Source organism: Antechinus flavipes, chromosome 3 (genome assembly GCF_016432865.1).
Source record: "Antechinus flavipes isolate AdamAnt ecotype Samford, QLD, Australia chromosome 3, AdamAnt_v2, whole genome shotgun sequence".
NCBI lineage: Eukaryota > Metazoa > Chordata > Mammalia > Dasyuromorphia > Dasyuridae > Antechinus > Antechinus flavipes.
In genome coordinates this window covers 613,998,521-614,023,202 of record NC_067400.1, presented here as the reverse complement: position 1 = coordinate 614,023,202, position 24,682 = coordinate 613,998,521, and the positions used below count along the sequence as shown (strand labels likewise).

General features: G+C 59.8%; 1 protein-coding gene across 2 annotated transcripts; it reads right to left on the bottom strand.

The window, feature by feature from the left end:
* Positions 1-370: 370 nt before the first annotated feature.
* Positions 371-20,581, bottom strand: LTBP4 (latent transforming growth factor beta binding protein 4). Of its 2 annotated transcripts, XM_051989189.1 has the most exons (30): positions 20,305-20,581; positions 17,689-17,886; positions 16,764-17,044; positions 16,578-16,680; positions 16,233-16,307; positions 15,977-16,099; positions 15,470-15,634; positions 14,804-14,968; positions 14,507-14,635; positions 14,189-14,323; positions 13,954-14,079; positions 13,668-13,787; positions 13,121-13,360; positions 11,952-12,071; positions 11,742-11,861; positions 11,101-11,232; positions 10,883-11,008; positions 10,539-10,661; positions 10,315-10,446; positions 9,881-10,012; positions 7,665-7,790; positions 7,425-7,571; positions 6,416-6,682; positions 5,728-5,799; positions 5,262-5,390; positions 4,550-4,696; positions 4,120-4,272; positions 1,968-2,381; positions 1,210-1,362; positions 371-938 (listed from the first exon to the last, which is right to left on the bottom strand). In XM_051989189.1, the coding sequence occupies exons 1-30, from the start codon at positions 20,540-20,542 to the stop codon at positions 784-786; spliced, it is 4,746 nt and encodes a 1,581-aa protein (XP_051845149.1). In that variant the 5' UTR covers positions 20,543-20,581; the 3' UTR covers positions 371-783. The 2 variants fall into 2 exon arrangements, with proteins under 2 accessions (XP_051845149.1, XP_051845150.1); XM_051989190.1 differs by lacking the exons at positions 11,742-11,861; positions 11,952-12,071 and having other exon boundaries at positions 20,305-20,580.
* Between the last annotated feature and the right edge of the window lie 4,101 nt (positions 20,582-24,682).

The following is a 24,682-nucleotide window of genomic DNA, read 5'->3' as shown; positions in this document are numbered from 1 at the left end:
CAAACCATCAATGGCTCCCTATTTCCTCCAAGATAAACTCCTCCATTTGACATTGGTGGCCCTTTACTTCGGGCTCAATCCTATTTTTTATTACTCTCCCTTCCCACCCCACAGTATATTCTTTATTCCAGCCAAACTATCTTGTTGCCTTAGCTAAGATGATGATGATGATGATCCCCCCCCAAAAAAAGTTGAGTAATGACCCATTCTCTGGCAGGGAAGTGGTTTCCAAGAGTCACCCAGAGTCATCCAGAAGCGCCCCAAGAAGGTCAAGTGGGCAACAAGGCCATGGGGGGCCCTTTCCTAGCCAAAAGAGTCACAAATTCTCTTCCTCTGAACTGCGCTTGGGCAACAACCATAAGACAACAAGTAGAAAAAGGAAATTTATTGAAAAAAATTTGAGGGGGGCTGTCAGGGAAAGGGAGGGGAGGGAATAAGCCAGGACCAGGCCTCTGGACCTCAGTGTTCCCTTAGGGGGAGCAGGATCGCCGTAGGCCCTGGGCCGAGGTGGAGGACGTGTGTCCGGAGTGGTATCTGTCTGTCCCTCTGCCCATCTCTCCATCCAGTCATGTGTCCCGTGCATCTGAGCAGAATTGTGAGCAAAGCATGTGTGCGGGATGGGACACGCGTGTGCAGAGTGTGGCGGGGAAGGGGGCTACAGTAGATGGGGCCGGCCTGGGGCCGTGTCGGCCACGTCCAGCCCCTGCTGGAAGCGGGCTCTAGGGGGCTTTCCGCGATCCCTTCTCTGGTTCAGCCCGGTCCGTGGTGGGGGGCTGATCCAGCTCAGGCTTGGGGGCGGGCAGGGACACACCGGTGAGGCTGATGTGACGGCATGTAGCCAGCCCGGCAGAGGCAGCGGAACGAGCCGTCGGAGTTGAGACAGCGGCCATTGACGCACAGCGAGTTCCGGTCCTCTGCCTCCTCACACTCATTGATGTCTGCAGGGGGACAGACAGGCTGGATGAGGAACCGAGCACTTGGGAATCCTCACAAAGAACTGGGACCCAGGAGTCCAGGCCCCCCTTCCTAAGGGAGCCGGACCTCTTGGTCCTCAGGGAAGGGCACTCAGACCCCCCAGACCCTTTTTTTCCTTTCAGATCCGGGCACTCCACACTTTGCCTCCTTGGGGATCTCTGGGTGGGGAGGGGCAGCGGCTCTGACGCTCTGCCCATTTTCTCCTGCCCTCCTTTCTCTAGGTCCCAAGCTCACCCACGCAGGCCATGCGGGTCATATCCAGTCGATAGCCATCAAAGCAGTCACAGGTGTAGCCCTCGGGGACCCGGATGCAGCGCCCATTGTTACAGCCGTCCAAAATCCCACACTCTTCAGCCTGCAGCCCCTCGAAGGGCTCATAGCGGCCGGCTGAGGGGGGATAAACATCATGGCTCTGCAGGTCCTCCCCCGCCATCCAAGAGCCAGACCCCTCCGGGGCTTAGAGGAGAACGGTGGCCTTGGGCATCAGGCAACCACTGTAGGAGGAGGGGGCGGGAGGAGCAGGGTGGGAGGAGTGGGGCGGGAGGAGCGGGGCGGGAATCGCCTGACCCAGGGCTCAGCCACTAATGGACTGGTCCTGTCAGAACTTTTGTACAACGTGGACAGATCCTGCCGTGGTGAACTTGAGCACCCTCCTTCCTGCTCCAGGACCAGCCAGCCGGGCAGACCTCCCCCACGGGGATGGATCCTGTGGCCGACTGATCTTGGCTGAGGGCCTTGAGGGAGGCGGGTGGGCAGGGTCAGGCCATCCTTCGCATCGCAGCCCTTTTAAATCTGAGCTGCCCCTTTGGCGCAGGCCAAAAAAGGGAGTGGGCAGCAGATGCGGCCAAGACAGCAGAGATCGCGACAGACACGAGATGCGGAAGATGCTGGAGGATGGGTTTTAGAAGGTGGGGAGGAGCCGGGGGGGACAGGAGTGGAAGGAGGCCCAGAATGGTGCCTTCAGCAGCCCGAGAGCCCCTGAGCATGCTCACCAGCATAGGGGGCTCTGGCTTCCTCTTCCTCTTCCTCCTCAGGCTCTGGGAAAGAGCCCCCCGTGTCCCGGGGCCGATAGCGCCAGCGGGCAGTGGAATCCAGAGGTGGGCGGCCCTCGGGCTCCCTGTAGGCCCCGGCAGCCACCGAGTCAAAGTCGGGCACCTCGAAGGGTGGTGGGCCATAGGGGCTACCTGGGCCGGGGAAGGGCAGGGCGCCTGGAGGAGGTGGGTAAGGGTCATAGCCCAGCCCAGGGACTGGTGGGGGTGGGGGTGGGTACAGCTCTGGTCCGTAGGGGAGACCTCCATAGCCCGGTCCGAAGTCTGGTCCATATTCATAGGGGATCCCAAAGCCTCCCGGGCGGGCCGGCCCATAGGCCGGTGGGCGAAGCACGTTACAGAGCGCCTCAAAGTCATCTGGAAGAGTAAAAGGAGGCCCAAGAGCCCAGATCAGCCCTCAGCCCTTCTATCTGTCAGGAACCTGCAAAGGAGCTGCGAGTCTAGGAGGCTGAGTGCTAGGCCCAGCTCTAACTCCCCCTGACTTAATTAAAAAAAAATTTCTATCTGTCTTTTGTTTTTCTCTTTCCCATCCTTTCCCCAGCGTCTCTTCCTTCTTCTCCCCAAAAGCCACCGCACAGAATGAACAATTCTGTCTCTGACTGGTATAAATGTAGACATCCCTCCTGGCCTCAGTGTTCACATCTATAAAATGGGAGCATCAGATTAGATCTCTAAGACCTCCTCTACCTCCTCTGATCTTGTGAACTAGGTGAGATTACAGCAGGCCCACAGATTCTGGAGTCAGAAGACCCCAGTTCAAATCTCGCCTCCAATACGTTATCAGCCGCGCGGTCCTTCTTTGGGTGTCAGCTGGTGATTGCATCGGTCGAGGCGACCAGCCCCCTGGTGAGGTGACCCTCCCTCGGCCAATGCGGGCCTGCCACACTCGTCATCTTATACCCACCACGAACTTGATTTAAGGCACTGAGGGGTGACTGGCCAGGGTCACCCAGCCAGGAGGTACCGGAAATAAAATGGGGGCTCTCCAGTGGTCCCGCCTCGGAGGCCGGCTCTCCCTCCGTGGGGCCCTGCGGCGATCACTCCCCCCCTGCTCCTGCGCTCGTTCACCCACGAAAATGGGGAGAACACGGATTCTATCTCACGCGTTTATGGTGGGGGCTCTATTAGTGCTGACGAAACGGGAACTCGAGCAGCATAGGCGTCCCGACTTGGAATTCCCGTGAATATCATGAATGATAATTAATACAATCATATAATATATGATATTAACATAACTAATGCCATCATCAGCAATATGAACGACCACCATTATTAACTAGAGAAATACGTTGTAACATTGGGATATAACAGCAAGTTAGTAATTAATAATATTGTTGCTAATTATTAATGGGCAGTTAGGTGGTGCGGTCGATAGAGTCTCAGCCCTGGATTTAGGAAGATCCTGAGTTCAAATATGGCCTCAGACACTTCCTAGCTGGGTGATCCTGGCCAAGTCACTTCATCCCATTGGCCTCACTTTCCCCATCTGTAAAAGGAGCTAGAGAAAGAAACGGCGACCCATTCCTGGTGTCTCCCAAGGGTGCCCTAAATGGGGCCACAAAGACAGCGGCAAACAACCGAACATTCAATAATAATAATAAATGAATAAATATTAATAATGATAAACATTCAAATAAACACTAACCTAAAATATCAAAATTGAGCATCAGTTTTATGAATTACATTCATTTGCATGACACCGCGTGTGACATAGCACCTATGAGTAATTATAACGTTATCGTGTTGTAATTATAAGACACTGCACAATGTTATTTTGTGAGGATAATTATTAATAATCATAATTTAGAGTAATATTGACCTATGTTAAGCTTGAGGCCGGCACGACAGGCGTGGACATTAACCTCTCCTCTCGGACCTCCCCCGGGGACTGAGGGATCTCTAGCTTCTCGAGCTCTAGCTCGGACTCTTAGCCTCCTTCCTCCTCTGAGGCTAGGTTTGCCCGAGGAGCCCCGGCTGTAATTCCAGCCACGGCCACCAGGGGCCAGGAGGCGCCCCCAGAGCCAGCGGCGGCTTCTCCTCGCCCTGACTTTCCCGGGGCCAGAGGCGCGGCCCGGCCGGGGGAAGGAGGCAGTACCTGAGTCTCGGGCCGGGCACAGCGCGCAGTCCATGCTCCAAGCCTCGCCATAAAGGCAGCAGCACTCGGTGTAGGTGGCCTGGCGGTCCAGTCGAGGGCGACTACATACCAGGTCCGGGCCCACCTCCTGCCAGCACACGGCCAGGTTGTCGTCTGAATGGGGATAGAGGGGGGAAGGGAGGATTTGCCCGCGCTCCGCCTCCTGCCCGACGCCCCCTAAGCGCCCCCTCAGTTCCTTTGAAAGCCGTCTCCTGCTGCTCCTCTCCTCTCTCCACCCCCCAGGCCCACTCGGGCTCCATGATCCTCTTCTTCCTGGCCCTCTGCATCCCCCCGATTGAGCCTCCCCGCCCCGGCCTGGCTCCCTCCCAGCCCCGGGGGGGCAGCCTCGGTTCTCCAGGCCCGGGAGCGGCGAGAGGGGGCCTCGGGTTACCCAGACTCTGACTGTCGTTGGTCACACAGCGCCGCCGCGAGCCATCCAGCACCAGCGGAGGGACACAGGTGCAGTGATAGGAGCCCACGGTGTTGACACACTGGCCGCCCTCACATGCCTCCTCCTCGTCCGCACATTCATCATTGTCTGGGGAGACACGGGGGCTGAGGGGGGAGGGCCCGAGCGCCTCCCTCCCCCCAGCGCCTCCTTCCCCCCCAGCGCCTTCTCCCTCCCCCCCCGCGCCTCTCCCCCCTCCCGCGCTTCCTCCCTCCCCCAGCGCCTCCTTCCCCCCCAGCACCTCCTTCCCCCCCAGCGCCTCCCCCCCCCCGCGCCTCCTTCCCCCCCCCCAGCGCCTCCTCCCTTCCCCCCCAGCGCCTCCTCCCCCCCCGCGCCTCTCCACCCCCCCCCCGCGCCTCCTTCCCCCCCAGCGCCTCCTCCCTCCCCCCCAGCGCCTCCCCCCCCCCGCGCCTCTCCTCCCTCCCTCCGCGCCTCTCCCCCCCCCCCCGCAGCGCACCCCCTCCCCCGGAGCAGAAAGGACCCACGGGAGGCTTCCCAAGGACTGGGGGAGGGGGGGAAAGCATCCGACCTTATGAGAAGGAATGGAAATGGACTAGAGGACGGATTTCAGCCCCTCCCAGAGTCCTCTGCACCGGCCCACAAGTTCCCTCCTCAGCTAGGAGGGAGGAGGGGGCGGACCTGCAGGGGGCGTTACCTATGCACTCCAACCTCTGCGTGTGGTAGTAGTAGCCGTTGCTGCAGTAACAGGAGTAGCCGGGGGCCGTGTTCACGCACACCCCGCTCTTGCACACCTGGTCCCCGAACAGCAGGCACTCGTCCACGTCTGTGGGAGAGAGCCGGTCACTCAGCCCCGCCCCCCACCGCCTGGGGGTGGGGGTGGGGGCAGGGAGGGCCGGAGTGATCCCAGACCCTGAGAGAGAAACCCGACAGACACAGCTCCCCCAAGGAGGAGCCGCAAGCTGGGACAGCGGGGCCCGGGGAGAAGCGGGGAGCCCCAAATCAGGACAGGGGCGGCCCCGGGCCCAGCCTGGAAGTCAGCTTCCTTTCCATTTTAGGCATGAGAAGTGACCTGCCCCATGGGAAGAGCAAGGAGGGGGGGCGCGGGAGGGGGGATCTAGCCCGTGGGCCATCATCCTCTTCCACGCTGCCAAAAGGCTCACCTCTCCGGACGCTGGGGTCTCCCGGGGGGGACAGGTAACCCCGGCCATGTGGGCACAGAGACTGGTATTCCGCTGGCAAAGAGAGCAGCCTGTTAGTGACTTGTTGAGGCAGGGCTCGAACCCAGGGCTTCTGGGGACTCAGGAGTCCCAGCTCCTCTCTCAATGTCTGTCTCTCTCCCCCCTCTTTCTGTCTTTGTCTCTCTGATCCCTCTCTCTTCCTTCCTCCCACCTCTCTCTCTCTCTTCTCTCCCTTTCTCTCTTTCTCTCTCCTTTTTCTTCTCTCTCTCTTTCTCTCTCCTCTCTCTCTCTCATCCCTCTCCCTTTCTTCCTCTTTCTCTTTTTCTCTCTCTCTCTGAATGGGGGGTGGGGCAGAGGGAGAGAAGGAAGGATTTGCCCCGCACTCTGTCTCCTGCCTGATGCCCCCTAAGCACCCCTTCAGTTCTTCAGAGAGAATATCTCTCTCTCTTGCTCTGTCTCTTTGTCTTTGTCTCTGTCTCTCTCTCTCTTTTTCTCATCCCTCTCCCTTCCTTCCTAGCTTTCTTTTTCTCTCCCTCCCTCACATTCTCTCTTTCCTCTCCATCTCTCCCTCCCCCCTCCCCATCTCACAGAACTTTCTCCCACTTCCCATCTCCCCACAGGGGGCAGAGTCTGGCCTCTTCACCCCCCCTCCCCAACCCAACCCCAGCACCTGTCTCAGGGCCTGGACACTGCTGGATGCGGCAGCCGTTGCCCCAGCCCTCGCCCACAGTACAGCAGCATTCCCGCCAGGTGACGTTCCTCGCCAAGATGTTGTCACAGGCATCGGGGGCCCCGGTGTCATAGTAACACTCCCTTCGTCCGCTGCTAGCCCCAGGGCCAGGGCCCGGTCTCGGTGCCGTGGGTCTCCGAGGAGGAGCTGGTGGAGGTGGTGGACGGGCAGGGAGCCCAGGGTTCGAGGGCAACTGAGGACTCGACCCTGAGAATGGAGAAAATGGGAGGTTCTCATCGAGGCCCCAGAACAAAAATATTCCCAGTGTTCCTAAAACCACATCCACCAGCAATCGGGAACATTAGTGGGTCAGGCCTGAGCCTCAGTTGGACCTTTTGTAACTAATGGCCCACTAGCCATGATTGGGAGCTTGTCAAAATATCTGTTAAGCTGGACCAATCAGGTGACTGTGCTATGGTAACTCGGGCAATTCAGGATTTTTAGAGCTGAGGAGCCCTTGGTGGCCCCGTGCTCCACACCCCTCATTTTAGAGACAGAAAGGGCCCAAGCGGACAGCGGTCACAGCTAGCTTCCCTTTAACCTCAAGGCTGACTGCTGATTTTTAATTTTACTTGTTAAAAACCTTAAGGAACATCTAGGTCACTGAGTGGCTAAAATGCTTGGTCTGGAGTCAGGGGGACTCATTTTCTGAATTCAAATCTAGCATCAGACGCTCATTAGCTGTGTGACTCTGGGCAATTCACCTCATCCTGTTTGCCTCGATTTCTTTCTCCATCTGTAAAATGAGCTGGAAAAGGAAATGGCAAACCACCCGTGCCTTGCCAAGAAAACCCAAAATGGGGACAGAAAGAGCCGGACATGACTGAAAAATGACTGGGCCTAGACAAGCAGCCCAGAAACCTTTGCGATGGTTTCATGGCCTGTAGGCTGCTGAGCCACACGTGCCTGCTGTAGCCCTCAGTTAAACAGAGAGAGGAACGGCACTCACTGGCAGGAGGTCTTGGCGGAACACAGCGTCCAGTCATGGGGTCGAATTCGTCGGGGCTGGTGGGACAAACGCAGAGGAAGGAGCCCTCCACGTTCTCACACAGCGCGGCCCCACACACACCTTGGAGGGTCTCACACTCATTCACATCTGCCGGGAGTAGGAAAGATAAGTCTTGTCTCCCTTACGCCCACCAGTGTCCACATCCTCTAGGACCCCCTCCCCCCAGCAGCCCCATCATACCCACACAGTGGCGCCCATCCCTGGCTCCTTCATAGCCCTGGTCACAGAGACACTGGAAAGAACCCGGCAAATTCTGGCACATGGCGTGGGCCCCACAGAAGGTTCGGTTCCGACATTCATCCACATCTGCAATGAAACCAGCAATTTTACATGGATTCTTGCCCCCCCTTCCCCCCAGTCCTAGGACCTGGAGAGAAAAGGCTCACTCATGTGGCACAGCCCCATGTGGCACCAGCACCCTCGTGGCACTGGGTGCTATGGCACAGCCCCACGTGGCACCAGGCACCTTTGTGGCACTGGATGCTATAGTGTTTGGAACACTGGACTTGGGGTAAGGAAGATTCAGATCTAGATTCCATGTGTGTCATATTCAGCTGTGAAATGAGGTCTTAACAACCTCGTTAAGGTCCTTCCTGGCTCTAAACCTAGTAAACCCCAGGGAATTCTCTAGGACAGGAGAAAACCCAGGACTAAAATGTGGGATTCATATAAGACCATTGGAAAACCTGACCAGGAAAAGACCCTGGCAGCCAGAATGGACCTAAAGGACTGGGATTGTGGGCCTACGGTAGGGAAAGGGCTGGAGGAGATGTAGACCTCTTTGGGTTTTTTTTGTTGTTGTTTTTTTGCTGAGGCAGTTGGGGATTAAGTGACTTGCCCAAGGTCACACAGCCAGGAAGTGTTAAGTGTCTAAGATCAGATTTGAACTCAGGTCCTCCTGACTTCAGAGCTGGTGCTCTATCCACTGCACCACCCAGCTGCCCCAGATCCCTTGTTTTTTTTTTTTTCCTTTTAAACCAGCATCAAATTATTTGGAACAGCAATAGTTATGGCACTGGCTGGTGTAAGAAAGTATCATCTTCATGAATTCAAATATGGCCTCAGACACCTCCTAGCTGTGTGACTCTGGGCAAGTCACTTCACCCTGTTTGCCTCAGTTTCCTCATCTATAAAATGAGCCGGAGAAAGAAGTGGCAAACCACTCCGGTATCTCTACCAAGAAAACGCCAAAAGAATCACAGTGAGTTGGAAAGATTGAAAAATGATTTACTAACATTAAATCATTTGAATAATTATTACTTTGTAGCATAGTTTGAGATCTGGTACTGACAGATCCCCTTCCTTCTCACTGTCATTTTTATTCTATTGCCCTTTCCCCTGAACAATAAATCTGCCTCAGTTACTTAGGTATATCTATTTCAGCAAAGAATACTTTATACGTACACATCTGTATATATACATGTATATGTGTATGTATATATACATATGTGTGTACATCTCACACACACGCGTGTACACATACACCACGAAGGCGTAGTTCCCAGATGCACTCTGGGACACACGCTCAAGGATCTTAGAGCTTGTCATCATTCTGAATGGAATTTCTCTCTCTAGTTCTTCCTGCTGGATTTTGTTGGTGATTGCTATCAGGGAACGCTGATAGTTTGTGTGGATTTATCTTATATCCTTTGACTCTGCCAGAGTCGTCGATTATTTCAATTTATTTTTAATTTTAATATCCCCCTCTATGTTTCTCTAAGCACACTATCCATCAAAAGCAGTAATTTTGTTTTCTCTCTGAATATTCTTATTCTGGGGGAGGCAGAGAGAAAAATGTGTGAGTTAGGGAAGATACTGAGACCAGAGCTGGTCTGGAACATAAAGGACCTTGGCCTAGGGGGATCAGTCATTCCATAATCCCATAATTCCCCAGACTTGGCTGGGGGGGCCCGACGTTTCATTTATGTCTTTATAACCCCAGCACCCAAGCAGACTACAGAGTGGGTGCTTAAAAAGTGTTTGATGAATTGAATTGACCTCTGTCATCTAGAGCAATTGTCTCACATTACAGATGAGGAAACTGAGGCCGAGAGTGACCGAGTGACTTGCTCAAATTCACAGACGCAGTGAAAGAGTCCTGAGCCTAGAGTCAGGGAGACAAGAGTTCGAGCTCAGATACTTTCTAGCTGGGAAGCCGGAGGTTTGACCTTTGCCTAGTTCCTCAGCTGGAAGATGGATGATACTAGTTCCCGGCATGCAGCAGACACTGTGTAATTGCTTATTTCCTCCCCGGCCTGGCCCGGGCGCTGGCACTACAAGCGGCTTTACCTTCACCGTATTACCCAGAGGGACCCAGTCCCAGAGCGCCAGAGCCCAGCGTGCCCCAGATGTGCACACCCGGAGTCTCCTTCGCTCCTGCTACCCGCGCTCATTACCCTGGCAGCCGCCGCTGGGCGTGGGCTGGTAGCCCGGCTCGCAGACTGGGACGCAGCGGTAGGAGCCCGGGGTGTTCTCACAGCGCTGGGTCCCACACAGCACCGGCCCGTATTCTCGGCACTCGTCCACATCTGCAAGGAAAGAAAAAACAGTAGAGAGGGCACGGGAACGAGCCCCGGCACGCCCCCTCGTGGCCAGCAGAGGGACCGGCTGCGCGCAGCTCTGAGGGCCGCAGTGCGCAGAAGCGGACCACATCATGCGGCCCCTCCGCCTCGTGCCTTCCCTTGGCCGACGCGGGAGTCTGCGGTAACTCTCCCAGACAGAACGTCAGGCCCGGGGAGGCGCGACCTGCTCCGTCCCAGTTTGCCCCCTTGTCCCTCCGGGCGGGGGAGGGGCTATCCTGGGCACAAAAGGGGTCCGCGGGCTTTCTCACCATCACAGTTGCCTTCGGGACCTGCGAAGTAACCCGGGTCGCAGTCCCGGACGCAGCGATAGGAGCCTGGGGAGTTCTCGCAGCGCTGAGTCCCACACAGGGCCGACCCTCCTTCGCGGCATTCGTCCACATCTGCGGGGACACAACACAGCCCCGGGCTGGGTCAGTCACTGGGAGATCTAAAGCCCCAGGCCTTGGGGGAAAGGGGAAGGACGGGCAATCACCGAGGCAGGAAGTGAGGTCGGCACTGGCGCGGTATCCCGGAGGACAGGCGCACTCAAAGGAGCCGTCGGTGTTGGTGCAAAGGCCTCCCTGACACAGGCTCTCGTCTCGGCACTCGTCCACGTCTAGGGGACAGCGGGAGAAAGGAAGCGCAAGGATGAATCCTCCTCCCTTATCCCATCTAAGCTTCTCCAACGATCCCCTCTGACCCCGTCCCAGTCCCAGATCTCGGTTCTGCCCCCAGGCTGGGTCCCATCGCTGACTAGGATGCCCACATTCTGATTCCTCCCACGAGGCTCCAGGCTGGGTCCCTCCAAAGCTCGCTTCCGTTCTAGGGCCCGCCTACCGATACAGGAGGATCCGCGGGGCCCCGTCTGGTAACCCGGAGCACACGTGCAAGCAAAGGAGCCGTCGGTGTTGAGACACTCGCCGTGGGGAAAGCAGAAGTCTCCCTCCAGGCACTCGTTCACATCTAGGGAAGGCAGCAGGGAGAGGGGAAAGGTGAGGGCTGTGAAGCCCCGGGCCTCTGCCGGACAGCCGCGGACTCCCCATGCCCCTGCCCACCTGCACAAGGACCGGGTCGCCCGCCCGGTGGGAGCCGGTAGCCAGGCTCGCAACTGCAACGGAAGGAACCGTCCGTGTTGGTGCAGTGCCCGTGGGGTCCGCAGGGGGCACCTGAGCTGCACTCATCCACGTCTGAAAACAAGGAACGCCAGGATGTGAGGCTCTAGTGCTGGACACCCGGGAGGGGGAGGGGGAGGCCTCAAGAACAAACTGAGGGAGTGAAGGAAGGAATCTGGGGCTCCTGGGGGCCTGGGCTCCCCAAATCGGGAGAGATGGAGGACGATGGGCTTGTGCCTCGGTCAGAGGGATTGAAGGCCCGGGATGATGCTCCAGAATCTCCTCATAGGTCTCTGGGTCAGAGGTCTGAAGGGCTGGGTCCAGATCACAAGATGGGGAGGGGGGAAGGGCAGATGTTCCAGGGCTTTCCCGTGGGGAGGATGGGGGGGGTCACCGGGTCCCCAGAGCAGAAGGCTGAAAGGTCTGGGGTTCAATCACAGGCTGTGGGGGACACTGTTCAGGTCTTCCCAGTCAGAGGGATGGGAGCGGGAGGAGAATGTGCCTCAGGCCCTAAGTCAGCAGCACAAGTGTCTCAACTGGGTGGCTTGGGTGTGAAAAAAGTCCCGGGCCGCTGCCGATCTCACCAGCGCAGCGGCCCTGGAGCAGCCGGTGGCCGGCGGGACACGCCCGGCATTGGAAGGATCCCGGGGAGTTGACACATTCCTGTCCTGGGCAAGCCACGTGATTTTCACATTCATCAATATCTGGGGGAAAAGAAGGCGCAGAGGCAGGGCATGAGCCCCGCCCTCGGGACGCCCAAGGCCCGCCCCTTCCTTTAAGCCCCGCCCCCTCACCCTCACAAGCCTGGCTCGCGGCGTTGAGCCGGAAGCCAGTGGGGCAGGTACACAGGTAGGAGCCGTCCACGTTCTCGCAGCGCCCGTAGCTGCAGGGACTTCGCTGGCACTCATCCACGTCTGCGGGAGATGAGACGGCATAGGTGGGCCGCGGGGCCTAGAGACCCCCTCCCACTCGCAAGCACACCCTGGCAGGGTCTTCCCGAGGTTGGCCACCGCCCCCTTCCCTCCATCCTGATGGGATGAGCTCTTAGAGCATCCAGAGAACCCGTCTCATTTTACAGACAGGGAAACTGAGGCTCAGTGAGACAAAGAGCTTTCCCCAGAATCACACCGAGGGCCAGGGACTGAACAAGGAGTTAGAAGCCAGAATCCCCAGTAAGATGCCAGTCTCCACTTCAATAATTTGCCTGAAACATAGTCCATCCTCCACTCCATCCAAGGGGCAACTATTGAGTACAATTGCTCTTCTCCCTCCCCTCCCCCCACCATGATACAGATAGTAATATTACCGTTTCCAGTGTAATGGTAATGAAGAGACTGGGCTTGGAGCCAAGAAATGCAGTTTCCAATCCCAGCCTCCATATTTACTGTGACCTTATAGGGAAGCCCCTTACAATAATAGCTTTACTGAGTTCTACTCTTATCACATTATAAGGCTTTATCTCTGTTTTACATATAGGGAAACTGAGGCTCAGACAGCTGAAGGGACTTGTCCAGTATTACACAGCTAGCAAGTGTCTGAGAGCCCTTTCCTGGTCTCCTTTTCAGCAGAAGTTCAGAACTACAATGACTCTTAGAGTTTCCAAGTCCATTATGTCCCATTCTTTTAGATGGAGGAACCAAGGCTGAGAAATGGGAGGGGGCTTATGTGCTTTTCCTAGGCTGGCCCAGTAAAGGGGATGTCAGGAGATGGGCCAGGGAAGAAATGGGGCAACGAGGAGCACTGGGTAGAGTGTCGGCTTTGGAGTCAGAACCGGGAACTGGGTTTTGACGCCAGCTGTGTGATTCTGGCAGGTCACGTGATCTAGATAAGACTCAGTTTCCTCATCTGTCAATGATGCCCCCTAAGTTCCCTCCTAGCTCTTAAATCTATGATCCCTCCACCTAATAGGAGAAAAAGCGTGGGGGACAGTACTGGGGAGCAGAAGGGGCAGTGAGGATCATACCAACACATGGTGCTCCGGGCCCGTGGGAACGATATCCGGCAGGGCAGGCACAGTGGTAGCTTCCAGCTGTGTTGTCGCACCGGCCGGGCCCACAGGGAGGGGGGTCCCGGGCACACTCATCTATGTCTTCACACTCGGGGCCTTGGAAGCCGGGTGGACAGGAACAGCGGTAAGAGCCAGGCAGATTTTCGCAGTGGCCCCAACCACAGGGCCCCGGGCTCTGGGCACATTCGTTGATGTCTGAGAAAGGAGACAGAACTCACTTCATCACCAGTCCACGTGGACGTCTCAGGAAGCCTTTTTGCTCTCCAAGGACCCACGGGATCCCTCGGCCAGCCTGAGAACTCAACCCGACTTTGACCGCAGAGCCTCCACAAGAGGCCCGATGCTTCGAAGACCACTCTCAGTGCCCTACTTTGTCCCTCAAACCCAAGCTCCTACTTCCCATGTCCACCCTGTGTATCCCCTAGCCTCCATATCCTCGTGGCCCTCGGTGTCCCTCCCCCATTTCCTTTGTCCAGCTGCCTGCCGATCCCCCCCACCTTACCTTGGCAGCCAGCTCCATGGGGAGCAGCCTTGTACCCAGCCGGACAAACGCACAGATAGCTGCCGGGAGTGTTCTCGCAACGCCCGTTGGTGCAGGGCTGCTGGACGCATTCGTCTATATCTGCAAACCGAAGGATGGGAGTGGAGCCGGGCAGCAGAAGTGGGCGGGGGCTAACAATTCCAGCTTCCGTCTCAGGCCCAGGTGTGGCCTTTGGGGATATCCTACATCTATTGCTCCCCCCTAACCCCAGAGTTGGTCATAGCGGTTGGAAAGGACAAAAACTCACCCTGACATTCAGTGCCTTGTGGATTGGCATAGAAACCAGGGGCACAGATACAGCGGTAGCTGCCTGCTGAATTCTCACAGCGCCCATGGGCACAGGGTCTGGGTATCTGGCGGCACTCATCTACATCTGTCCCAGAGAAGTGGACAGGGAAGGGAGGTCAAGTCAGAGGAGTCAGAAGTGATGGGCCCTCCTCCCTCCAGGATCCCCATCCTGCCACCTTTGTCCCCAGGCTCACCGATGCAGTGTGTGCCATGGGTGCTGAGCCAGAAGCCCGAGTCACACACACACGTATAACCGCCCTGGCGGGGGATACAGCGCCCTGGACCACAGATCTGGGGATTCCGCTGACACACGCCTCTTGCCAGTGGACCTGGCGGACCAGCCAAGAATCAGGGTCTTGCCTCAGCTCTGTGCCCAGTCTCCTTCCCCATTAAATGGGCTTCTCATTCCCTCTCCCCTTAAGCTCTTTTAGGCTCCCAGAACCTCTGCCCCTCCGCTCCCTTCTCCACTTAGAGTTCTCATCCCAGTTCACCCATCATCTGGGGCTCCTTACCTCTTTCAGGAACTTCAGGGATTGGTTGAATGGGGACAGTGGGCAGGGGTTCCTCGGGCCTAGGCTGGGGCTGAGGCCGGGGTCTGGGTCTGGGCTCCGGGCGGGAAGTAGGTGGATAGCTCCAGACAACTGTACAAGGAAATCAGTGAAGAGTCAGGTCAAGATCATAGCACAAGGGGGCCAGTGGTGCTTGATGCCATCCATGCCTTCCTCTCATTCCCCAGCATTGGGAATCCTCCATTTTTGCCTATCACCTAGTTCAGGGCGGATGGAGAGATTCAAAGACTCAGAGCTTACCCGTAGGAACCCAGACTGGGGGTGCTGAGCTGGCAGGTGGAGGCACCCGGGGCTGACTGATGGGTACTCGGGGTGGTTCCGGGCCCAAGGGGCGAGTGTTGTATCTGAGGTCAGAGGCTGAGTAATGATAACCAGGGCCAGCTGGACATATCTCTCTGAAACCCTCTGTAGGAGACATGGAAATGGGTGGAGGGAGCAGGTCAGCGAAGGAAAATAAAAAGAGAGAGAACGAGAGACAGAGACACAGAGAGAGAAAGAGAGATGAGGAGACAGAAACAGCAGGACTAGTAGAGGTATCGATCTGGGGTATATGAGACAGACTGGGAGCTGGGTGCACAAAGATGCACATGAGCATAGGTCCTAGAGGAGGTGTTACTGGGTAAAATGGCTCCAATCACTTTGTGAGTGGCCAGTCTGTGAGATGGGAAGGGACCTGGGGTGCAGAACTAGCCAGGACGCGGGGTTCGGGTGACCTGGGGGCTGGATGTGTGACTACAGGTCAGGGCAATCCCTCAGGATGTGGGAATTGAAGTCAGGATGATCAGTGGAGGATTTAGAGGATGCTGGAGGCTGAGGTAGTGGTGGAGGCTGAGGTAATGGTGGAGGGAGGGCAGGATGTAGAATGAGGATACAGAGACCAGGTTACAGGGCAATCCCGAAGCCCACCTGAGCCAAAAGGTGGGCACAGCTGGCAGCTATGGCCCCAGGCCTTGCCCACCCGACTACAGCAGCAGATTTGTTTGGTGATATTGCGCAGGATGGGCAGCGAACAGCCTCCAGCCCTGAGTACCCGAAAGCAAGGGCCCTTTGCTTCTGAGATCACATGCTGGGCTAGAGAAGAGCCGGGGGCCAGAGTCCCGGGTCAGAGGGCCAACTTTGGGAAGAGGGAGACGAGAGGGGAGAGGGAGGGAAGGGAGCGGCCCGGAGTGAATCGGAGGCAGGGTTTTGGAATGGGGGCGGGACTTGGAGCAGAGTAAAGGAGGGCATGGCGTCGGATGAGCAGAGGATCTTGGTTTCAGGGGCATTCGAGGGCTGGGCTTGGTGCTGAACTAGGGCGGTTGAGAAGGGCAGGGTGGGCTTTGGGAAAGGAGTGGGGCGGAGCTTGGGATTGGGGGTTAGGGGTGAGCGGCTCCCGGAGGGAGGAGCGGAGGAAGCCGAGGTGGGCTCTCTCACAGATGCAGCTGCTCCGGGAAGAATCGAGCAGGTAGCCATCGGGACACACGCACGTGTAGCCGCCGCGAGTGTTCGCGCACTCCCCGTGTTGGCAGCGACCCGGCTCGGAGCACTCATCCACGTCTAGGAAGGGGGAGGGGGAAATGGGGGCAGGCGGTCTGGAGGAGCCCCTGCGCCCGTCCCGTCCCGCGGGCTCTGGCCAGTCCCGTTTCCGGGAGCCCCCCACCCCCACCCCCACGCTCGAGTACCCCCTCACCGACGCAGGAGCCGTTGATTCTTTCAAAGCCCGTGGGGCACGCTGCGTCCGAGGAGCCCACCCGGCCTACGCCGCCTGGGGAAAAGAAAGAGAGCGTGCTTGAGCCCGGCCCCGGGCCAGAGAAAGTCGGGAGGGGGGCGGGGCTTGTTGCGAACAGGCCTCCCTCTGCCCGGAGGGGACGAGAAGCGAAAGGGACAACTTTCGACTTACAACGCCCGCTGGGGGCGCGAAGGCTGGGCTAGGTGGGAGGGGGGGCACCTGGCGCCTTCTGGCAGTGGGCGAGGGCAGGGAGGGGGCACAGCGGCCTGGGGGGCTCGTGCCCACCCAGGCCAGCTCCCTTCTTACTTAGGTGCTCGGAGCAGGGCTGGCAATTGTGAACTCCCCAGGCCAAGCCAGCCCCTCGACAGCAGACCTCCTGAGTTCGCAGCCCTGGCAGCGGGGAGGCGCACTGCAAAGAACAAAGGGAGGGGCTCGGCGCTGCCGGGCGCCTTCTCTGCCCTCCCGAGGTGGGGGCCCAGCCCCGCGGCTCACCTCGCCTTCGCGGAGTTGGCGGAAGCAGTAGCCGAAGCCCGAGGTGTCGGTGTACCCGCCACCTTCCTCCTCCTCACCCCGGGGGCTGCTCTGGGCCAGCACCGTGTACAAGGCGGCGCGGTCCGAAGGCACCCCCGAGGCCCGGGCCTGGCTTTGGCCCGTAGCTCCCGACTCCTCGGGGCCCAGGCTGGGCCCTGGGCCGCTCACACGCTCCACTTGGTGGATGATGACTGAAGCCTCCTGAGGGTGTTCCACATGGACGCTCACCAGGGACGCCACGCCTGGGGTGGGGACGGGTGTCAGAGGAGAGTGAACACATGCTGAGCCAAGACTGGCGGTGACCCAGCCCGGGGTGGGAAGTGGGGGTCCCATGGGAGAAACCTAAGTGCCTTCGGGGAGAGCAGGTCTTGGGAACCCACCAGAGAGAATGGAGGGACAACATTCTTTACATAAGAATGGAAAGCTAGGAAGGACTTTGAAGAAATTTCACAGGTGGGGAAACTAAGGCCAGTGAACTGGGAAGAGGGCTCCCAAATGCATTAATCGGATCTTAAGATTACATAAGTGAAAGTTGGGAAGAGAGCATTTAGAGCTGGAAGAGACTGGAAATCATTGAGTCCAAGCCCTTCACCTTACAGACAGGGAAACTGAGACCAAAGTCTGAAGGCAGCTCTTTTCCCGTGACCTCACATGTCATAGGTGCCTTTTATGCGGCCCTACGGCTAGGACAACTCGGGCCCAGAACAGTTTGGCTAAGGCTACACCCAGGGCCGGGGAGCTCCTGGGGAGGACGCAGGCCTTCTTCCACCCGGCCTGGACCTGTCTCCACTGCACCCCCACCTCTGAGAGCCCCGTCACTTCCCCTCCCGCTGCCCGACCCAGAGAAGTGGCTGTTTTGTGGGCGTGTTCTCTCTCCCGCCCTCACCATCCTCTTCCTCCCGGTGGTTGGCCAGAGGCAGCGTATACACCGACTTGGTGACCCCAGGTGGGGGAGGCGGAGGGGCCTCGTGGCGCGTGCGAGAGGCAGGCAGCTGGCAGTACTTGCCCGTGAAGTCCGGGGGGCAAAGGCAGCGGTCCTTCTTCACGCACACCCCCCCGTTATGGCACAAGAGTGGACACAAGACTAGGGAAGGATGGAAGGGGCGGGTCACGCCCCCGCCCCTCCCCGCCTCCCTCTGCCAGAAATCCGTACCCCCTCCCCAGCCTCTTCTCGGTTCCCCCCTCCTTTTGTCCAAGAACCCGACTTTTTCCTTTCTCCCAGTTCTTTCCTCTGCTCCTCAAAGGAGCCAGACGAGCCTGTCCTCCATCCCTTCGAAGAAGCTGAGCACCCCTTCCACAGTCCCCACCACCACACACACACAATCCAAATGTCCTCTTCCGTCAGCCGCTCCTCCCCCACCCCACTCTACGGCTTAGCTCTCTCCGCCAGCTGCACCCCGGGAGGGAGAACGCGTGGTCCCCAGATGGGACATCGGGCCCAGCTCCCGCACGCAGGGACATCTGGGCGCGGTGCCGCCAGTGGTGAGGACGGGTAAACAAAGGCGGTGGAGGCAAAGAGGGCGGCTCCACATTCCCCTGGCTCAGCGTGGGGGCCTTGAGGGGTGCAAACCTATCCCCCCGAAAAGCTGGCTTTTCCGCCTCTGCCCCTTCCTTCTTGGAGCCCCGTGCCCAGCAGGACCCAGCTGTGGGCAGCTGTTTGGCGCTCCGGGGGACCAGAGGCGGGTCCTGCCCTGAATCTTCCTCTCTCCCCTTTCTCCCCCGCCGGCCTCTTCCCCCACGGGAGCCCCCGAAGCCGCCAGCGGCAACAGCTGGAGACAGCTGTGGGGTGGGGCCGGGCGGGGGCCAGCCAAGCCCGGAGTGGGGGCGGAACTCTGGGGTCCTGGGTCTCAAGGAGTGGAGGAGGCGCTAGGACTAAGAGTTTGGTTGCTGGGGGGGGGGGGAATGGGGGACGGGGGAGAAGAAGGAGGGGGAGAGAATCTCACAGTGAAGAGGGCGAAGGGAAGCGAGGGGATCTCTGGGCAAGAGGCGGGACGGTACTCCAGCCAAACTCTAGCGGGCAGGGATTTCAGTTCCGGAGATCAGAGTTGGTGTTGGTGCCGTAAACTGGGGTCTCGGAGGGGAAGGGAAGGGGGGGAGGCGGGCGCAGGGGCGGGAGGGGTCCGGTGGAAATTCTTCCCCGTTGTTCTTGGCGCCAGCAAAGCCCCGCTCCCACGGGCCAGGCCCACGCCATGGGCGGGGCGCTCCTCGGGGGTAGTGCCAATTCCTCCCGCCCCTTTGGGAGGAGGGGGAGAGGAGGGGCTGGGGGCTGAAGATGCCGGGGTCTTGGTAAGGTCAGGCCCGGCCCTTCCAGCAGCCCGACTGCGCCTGCCTCTCCAGGCAAGAGGCCAGGGGATTCTGGCAACGTCTCAGGGTTCAGCCCCTGGCACGAGAGCTGGCATCGTGGGCCTGAACGCCTGGCTCCCCCGGGGCCCCCCGGGTTGGGTCTGTAAGGCAGGGGCGGGGGAAAGGGGCGGGGGCCGAACGGGAGATGAGCTCACGCCGGCCGGGTCTGGAGCCGGGCCAGGCCTGGCCTGTTCCCGGCGCCCGGGGGGCCCCCAGCTCCCTTCTCGCCGGCTGCCGCAGTCTCTGAGGCTGGGGGCCACCCCCGGGGGCAAGCTAGGCGATGGGGAGAGGCGCAAAGCTGGGGTAGAGAGCGAGGTTCGGGATGGGGGAACTAAGCTCCCCGCTCCCCTCGCTCCACAAGCCGAGGCACGGCAAGGCGCAGCGACGTCCCGCCGAGGGGAATCGAAGCCTGGGGAGAAAGGGTGGCCGAGCAAGGCAGGTGTCCAGTGCCCAGCCCGGGTCAATCCCGCCCCATCCGCCCTCCTGCCCTCCACCGAGAGGGACAGGTGGACTGGGGAGCTACGTAGGGGTGGATTTACTCTCAGCTGAAAGTCCCCTTGCCGTCCCAGGAACTGTGGTCCTCATTGCCCACCCTACTCCCTACCAAGGCCTTCTTCGTTCACCTAGCTGGCACCTGAGGGGAGCACTCAATTCCGCCTCCCAGTCGGGAGAGTCAAGCCAGAGGGCTCTCCCTGGGCCCCAGGCTCTTCTTCGAAGGAGCACATCTGTAATCCCCCTTCAAGGTCCTCTCTGAGGTGTGCAATCCCACTTTCACCCAGGGTCTCATAGCCTGCAAAGGGACGCTTGGACGTCCTACCTCCCCGATGCCTCCTGAGAATGCCGGATCCTCCTCCAGGAAGCCCCCTTTGTCCTCCGAAGGCTCCCTGCCTTTTCGGAGGCTCAGGGCCGACCTTAAGCGGAGAAACTTCTCTCCCTTGTGCCCCTTCACTATGTTGCTCCCTGCCCCCTCTACGGGCATCCTGCTTCCTTTCCTTTGTAGCTCCCTGCCCCTGGCAAAGGGTGTCTGGCTCCCTCTTCTGCGCCTTTGCTCTAGGACTATCCTGCTCCAACCTGGAGGCACCCTGCTCCCTCCTCTGTGGGGCTCCCGGCTCCCTTCCCTGTCCCCCAGTCCCGGCCCCGTCCTCGGACTGGCACTCACACACTCGGAAGCCTGGCCCCGCGGGCGGTGCCCCGCCAGGGGCGCCGCTCTCCACGCTCGTGGTGTTGGCGCGCACGCAGTGGGGCACGCAGCGATTCCCGGTGCAGCGCAGGCGGCACACAGCCGGGGTGAAGAGTACTCGGAGCCGCTCGCGGGGCCGGGCGGCCGGGCCGGGCAGCAAAGGCAGCAGCGACAGCACTAGGAGCACTAGGCGCCGGGGCTGCCGGGCGCCCGCCATAGCTGCGCACTGTGCTGCCTCGCCGCCCGCCCGAGGGGCCCAAGCCCAGACAGCAGCTAGCGCTGCGCAGTGCGGGGAGGGGAGGGGAGGGAAAGGGAGGGGAAGGGAGGAGAACAGAGGGGAGGGGGATGGACCGGGGAGGGGGCGGCCCCACGCGCCCCCGCCCAACCCAGCCCAGCCTGGCCCGGCCCGGCCCGGCCCGGCCCGGCCCAGCCCAACCCAGTCGGGCCAACCCCCTCCCGGCTCTTTGGCAACCGCACGGGGGCGCGTGGGGCCGGGCTCCGTGCCAACACCAATGTTTGTGCGCGACGCGGGGGAGAGCGCGGGCCGGATCACCGCCCCCCTCCCCACTCACACACACTGCTTTTCCCAACCCATTCCCTCCCCTTCCTCCTTCCTTCCCGGCCCCCCGCGCTCCCCCCCACCCCAATTCAGGCCAAGCCTAGCCCAGCCCAGCTGCGACAAGTGGTTGGGAGGGTGGGGAACAGGTGGGGTCGCCGGGGACCCCGAAGCGCTTCCTGGGGTATGATCCAAGAGCTGACCTTGGGGCGCACACCTGGAAACTCCCCCCCTCCCCATTCCGCTCCACACAGCTGGAGAGAGGACTAGGTACCGTTAGAAGGCAAAGTCCCGGCGGGGGGCAGGCAATGGGGGGGGGTACATTTGAGGTCGAGGAGACTGAACACTGCTGGACTAAGAAGTCGGGCGTCCAGCGCCTCTAAGGGCACATCTGGGGCCCGAGAGGGCTACAGCTGAGGGAAGGAACTGGCAGCAGGGCGGCACAGCTGGAGAAGATTCTGGGGCTACAGATGTTTTGAGGGGCTGAAGGCAGGGGCCCTGGGGGAAGCTGGACCAACCCGGAGGTCGAGGCAGGGTTCCCAGTTTTCCTGGCCGCGCCGCCGGGTCTCTCCTTCACACACACCCCCACTTCCTCTTTTCTTCCCCCGGTCCCGCAATCAGACCAGACCCTTCCACCGGCGCCGCCGTCGCGGCTTCACAATCCCCTTTGTTGTCTGGACTGGGGTTCCGCCAGACGCCCCTCGCTCCCTAGCCAGCCGGGCCGGCTCGGGACCCGCTTTCTTTCCTGCCTGCCTTTCCCCTTGGGAGTTGGAGCGGGACTCGGACTGCGAGTTCCCTCGCTGGCGACGAGGAAAGGGTTAAATGGGTGGGGGTGGGGTCCGCTCCCTGGGCCGGCCGCCCCGTGGGTCAGCGGCTCTGGACAACGTCTTCCCTGACAAAAATCTCCCTCCCCCCGCCCCGCACCTTACCTCCCTCCCCCACACCCGCTGTCACGGAGCCACCTTGAGAGAAGGGCCGGATGCCAGGGTCCCTCAGCTCTCGCCCTGGGGGAGGGAAAAGAGAGAGTTAAGAGAAGGGCGTGAAGAGTCCCGGACTCCTGTCCACCCACCCCACCCCCAACCCTGGGTCCCCTGAGGCTTGGGGAAAGGGGTCGCCAAGGCCCGGGAGAGGGCACCCCAGGCCCGGGACGGCGGCGCCACCCACGCTCACGGTCCCTAGGGGTTTCCCCTTGGACAATGCAGGGCGTGGGAACCAGACGGCCTTATCGGTCCCTGGAGAGGAGAAAGGAGGGGCCGAACAGCTTACCGGGGGCCCGGGCAGGAGCAGCGGCCGCTCTCTCCAGCTGGCGGCTCAGCCGCAGAAGGCCCCTATGTCCGGGCCCTCGGGGTCGGCGGCGCTGCAGCAGTGCCCGGGCCTCCTGCAGCCTGAAGGAGGGGAGGGGAGCTGGTTAGCCCGGGCCCTGGAGGGCGCCCCCTGGCTCCTTCTGGGGCAAAACGAAGAAAAAGTCCCCCCCCCCAACCCCAGAGCTTCCCTCCCACTCGTCCACCCCTATTGTGGCTAAGACAGGCGCCCCCTGCAGGCACTGCCCGAAGGAGGAGGGTACCCCGAGAGCCCTGAAACAGAGAGAGGCGGAGTGACCCAGTGACACCGAGAAAGATGCTATCGATGGAAGAAGCGCGAGGCACAGAGCCCTGGCAATGGAGACAAACGAGACCTTCGGAAAATAAAGAGACCTGGCGATGACAGAGGCCGGCGGCCAGTAAGGCAGAAAGGGAGCTAGAGCAGGGAGAGAGAGCCAGGCCCCAAAAGCCAAGAGGGGCTGCCCAAGTCCTCAGCCCGCCCTCACCCCTTCCCTTGAGAACAGGGAAGGCCCAAAGATGGGAAGACCGGGAATCTCAGATGGGGAGCCAGAGATCTGTGGGGACATTAAAAGTGAACCTAGGAACGACAAAGACAATGAGAGAGACACAGAGAACCTGAGACACATAGACTTGGGGTGAGGGAAGGGAAGAGGCCCCAAAATGGAGATTTTCATGAGATGACTGAAAGTGTCCCACACAGGGAGAGTGGAGGAGATCGAGGAAGAGACGGGGACACAGGCAGGACAGGAAGACAGGGTGACTGACAGAAAGACAAACTCAGGGACATGAGACACAGATGACTTACAGATAGAACCATGGAGAGAGACAGAGCCTGGAAAAGGGGGGAAGGGAATAAGAGGAGACCAAGCCGGAGAGACACTAAGAGGAGATCCCGATACACAGACAGAACCATGCAGATATGGGGAGCAAAGACACCCACAGAAAGATGAGGACTCACAGAAAGGGGCCCACCCACAGGGAAGAGACATGTGGTGGGAAGGAGGGAGAGAGGAGAGGGAGAGGGGGACAGGGGGAAAGAGAAGGCGGGCATGGAGCCACGGAGGGAGATTCTGAGTCAGAGTCGTGCAAGAATGATGCTGTGGAGGGGGGTTGGAAAGAAGGGGGGAGAGAGGAGAGCGCATCAGAGACAAAAGATGAGCAGGGAAGACAGAGACAGAGATGGAGAGCAAGCCGACAGGGGTATCTATCAGAGAGACACATGGAAAGAGACAGCTGGGTGAGAAGGCAGACATCACCACTTGGGGGAGAAGAAAAGAAAGAGTACTGATTTCAGGCCTTCCACAGGGAAACAGAGCAAGACAATGACATTCTAAAGCACAGCTCCATGGCTTGGAAAAGATGTTAGAGGTCATTTAGCCTAAATGTCTCATTTTACAGAGGAGGGAACTGAGGCCCAGGGCGTTAAGTACTTATTAAAATAGAAGGGCTGGGACTCGTTTGCTCCCAGGTACTCCACTGAATCTAGCTTTCTTTCCCAAGCACAATGAGGCTCCTTGAAGAAGGCAGAATGGAGAAAGGCAAAGGGAGGTAGAGACCCAGAGATATCGGTGAACCCCGTCTGGTGAGGTCCAGAGAGCATCTCCCAAGAGGCAATGGCGGGTAGAGGGGCAGCAGCACAGTCACCATGAGACCGATTGTTCAACAAGGAATGAAAAACGAAAGAGACGGGCAGAGGCAGGGGCAGCACGGGGTCAGGAGGGGATCCCCCAGCCCGCACTCACGTCAGCGGCTGCCAGGTGAGGGACGCCTCTCTACGGGTGACAGGCCCGGGGCTGGGGGCGGGGGCCGCTGTGGCCCGGGGAACCCGAACCGGCCGACAGCCGGGCCGACAGGGGCACAAGTGAGGAACTCCACACTGCTCCCCCGGGGGGCACTGCCGAGGCGAACAGGGAGCTGCAAGGGAGAGAGACCAGGACAATGTGGGCTAGAGCCTCCCTCCCCTCGGGCTCCGTGGGAGCAGGGTAGGAGCGTCGTCGACCCAGCCTCCGTCCACCCCGCGCCGCGCCCAGCGCCAGCCCAGAGACGGCGGCAGGAGCTCAGGCAGGGCGCCCCTAGCGCTCCGCCCCTGCTCGCGCGACCCCGGCCGCCCCGTCCAACCTCCGGCCCTGGCGGACACTCACTCACCTCTAGGACACGAGCCCGGGCGTGCAGCGCGCCCAGCGCAGCAGCGGCGGCAGGCAGCTGCAGGGCTGGAAGCAGAGGGTCGCCAGAGGGAGGAGAGGCCGGGGTCAGCTGGACATCACCACCTACGGTTGCGCTGCTAGCCTCCAGCCTCCAGCAGCTCCCCGCGGCCCCCAGACGCACTCCCTCCTGCCTCCACAAGGTGGCGCCGCCCTCCCGGAGGCCCGGGCTCCGCGCTTGGGGCCAGGTTCCCGGGGCCCCCAAACCCCCAGCGTCCCTCCTCTTCTTCCATCTCCAGCCCCTGCGCAGGCGCACCCCCTCCTCCGCACCCCTCCAA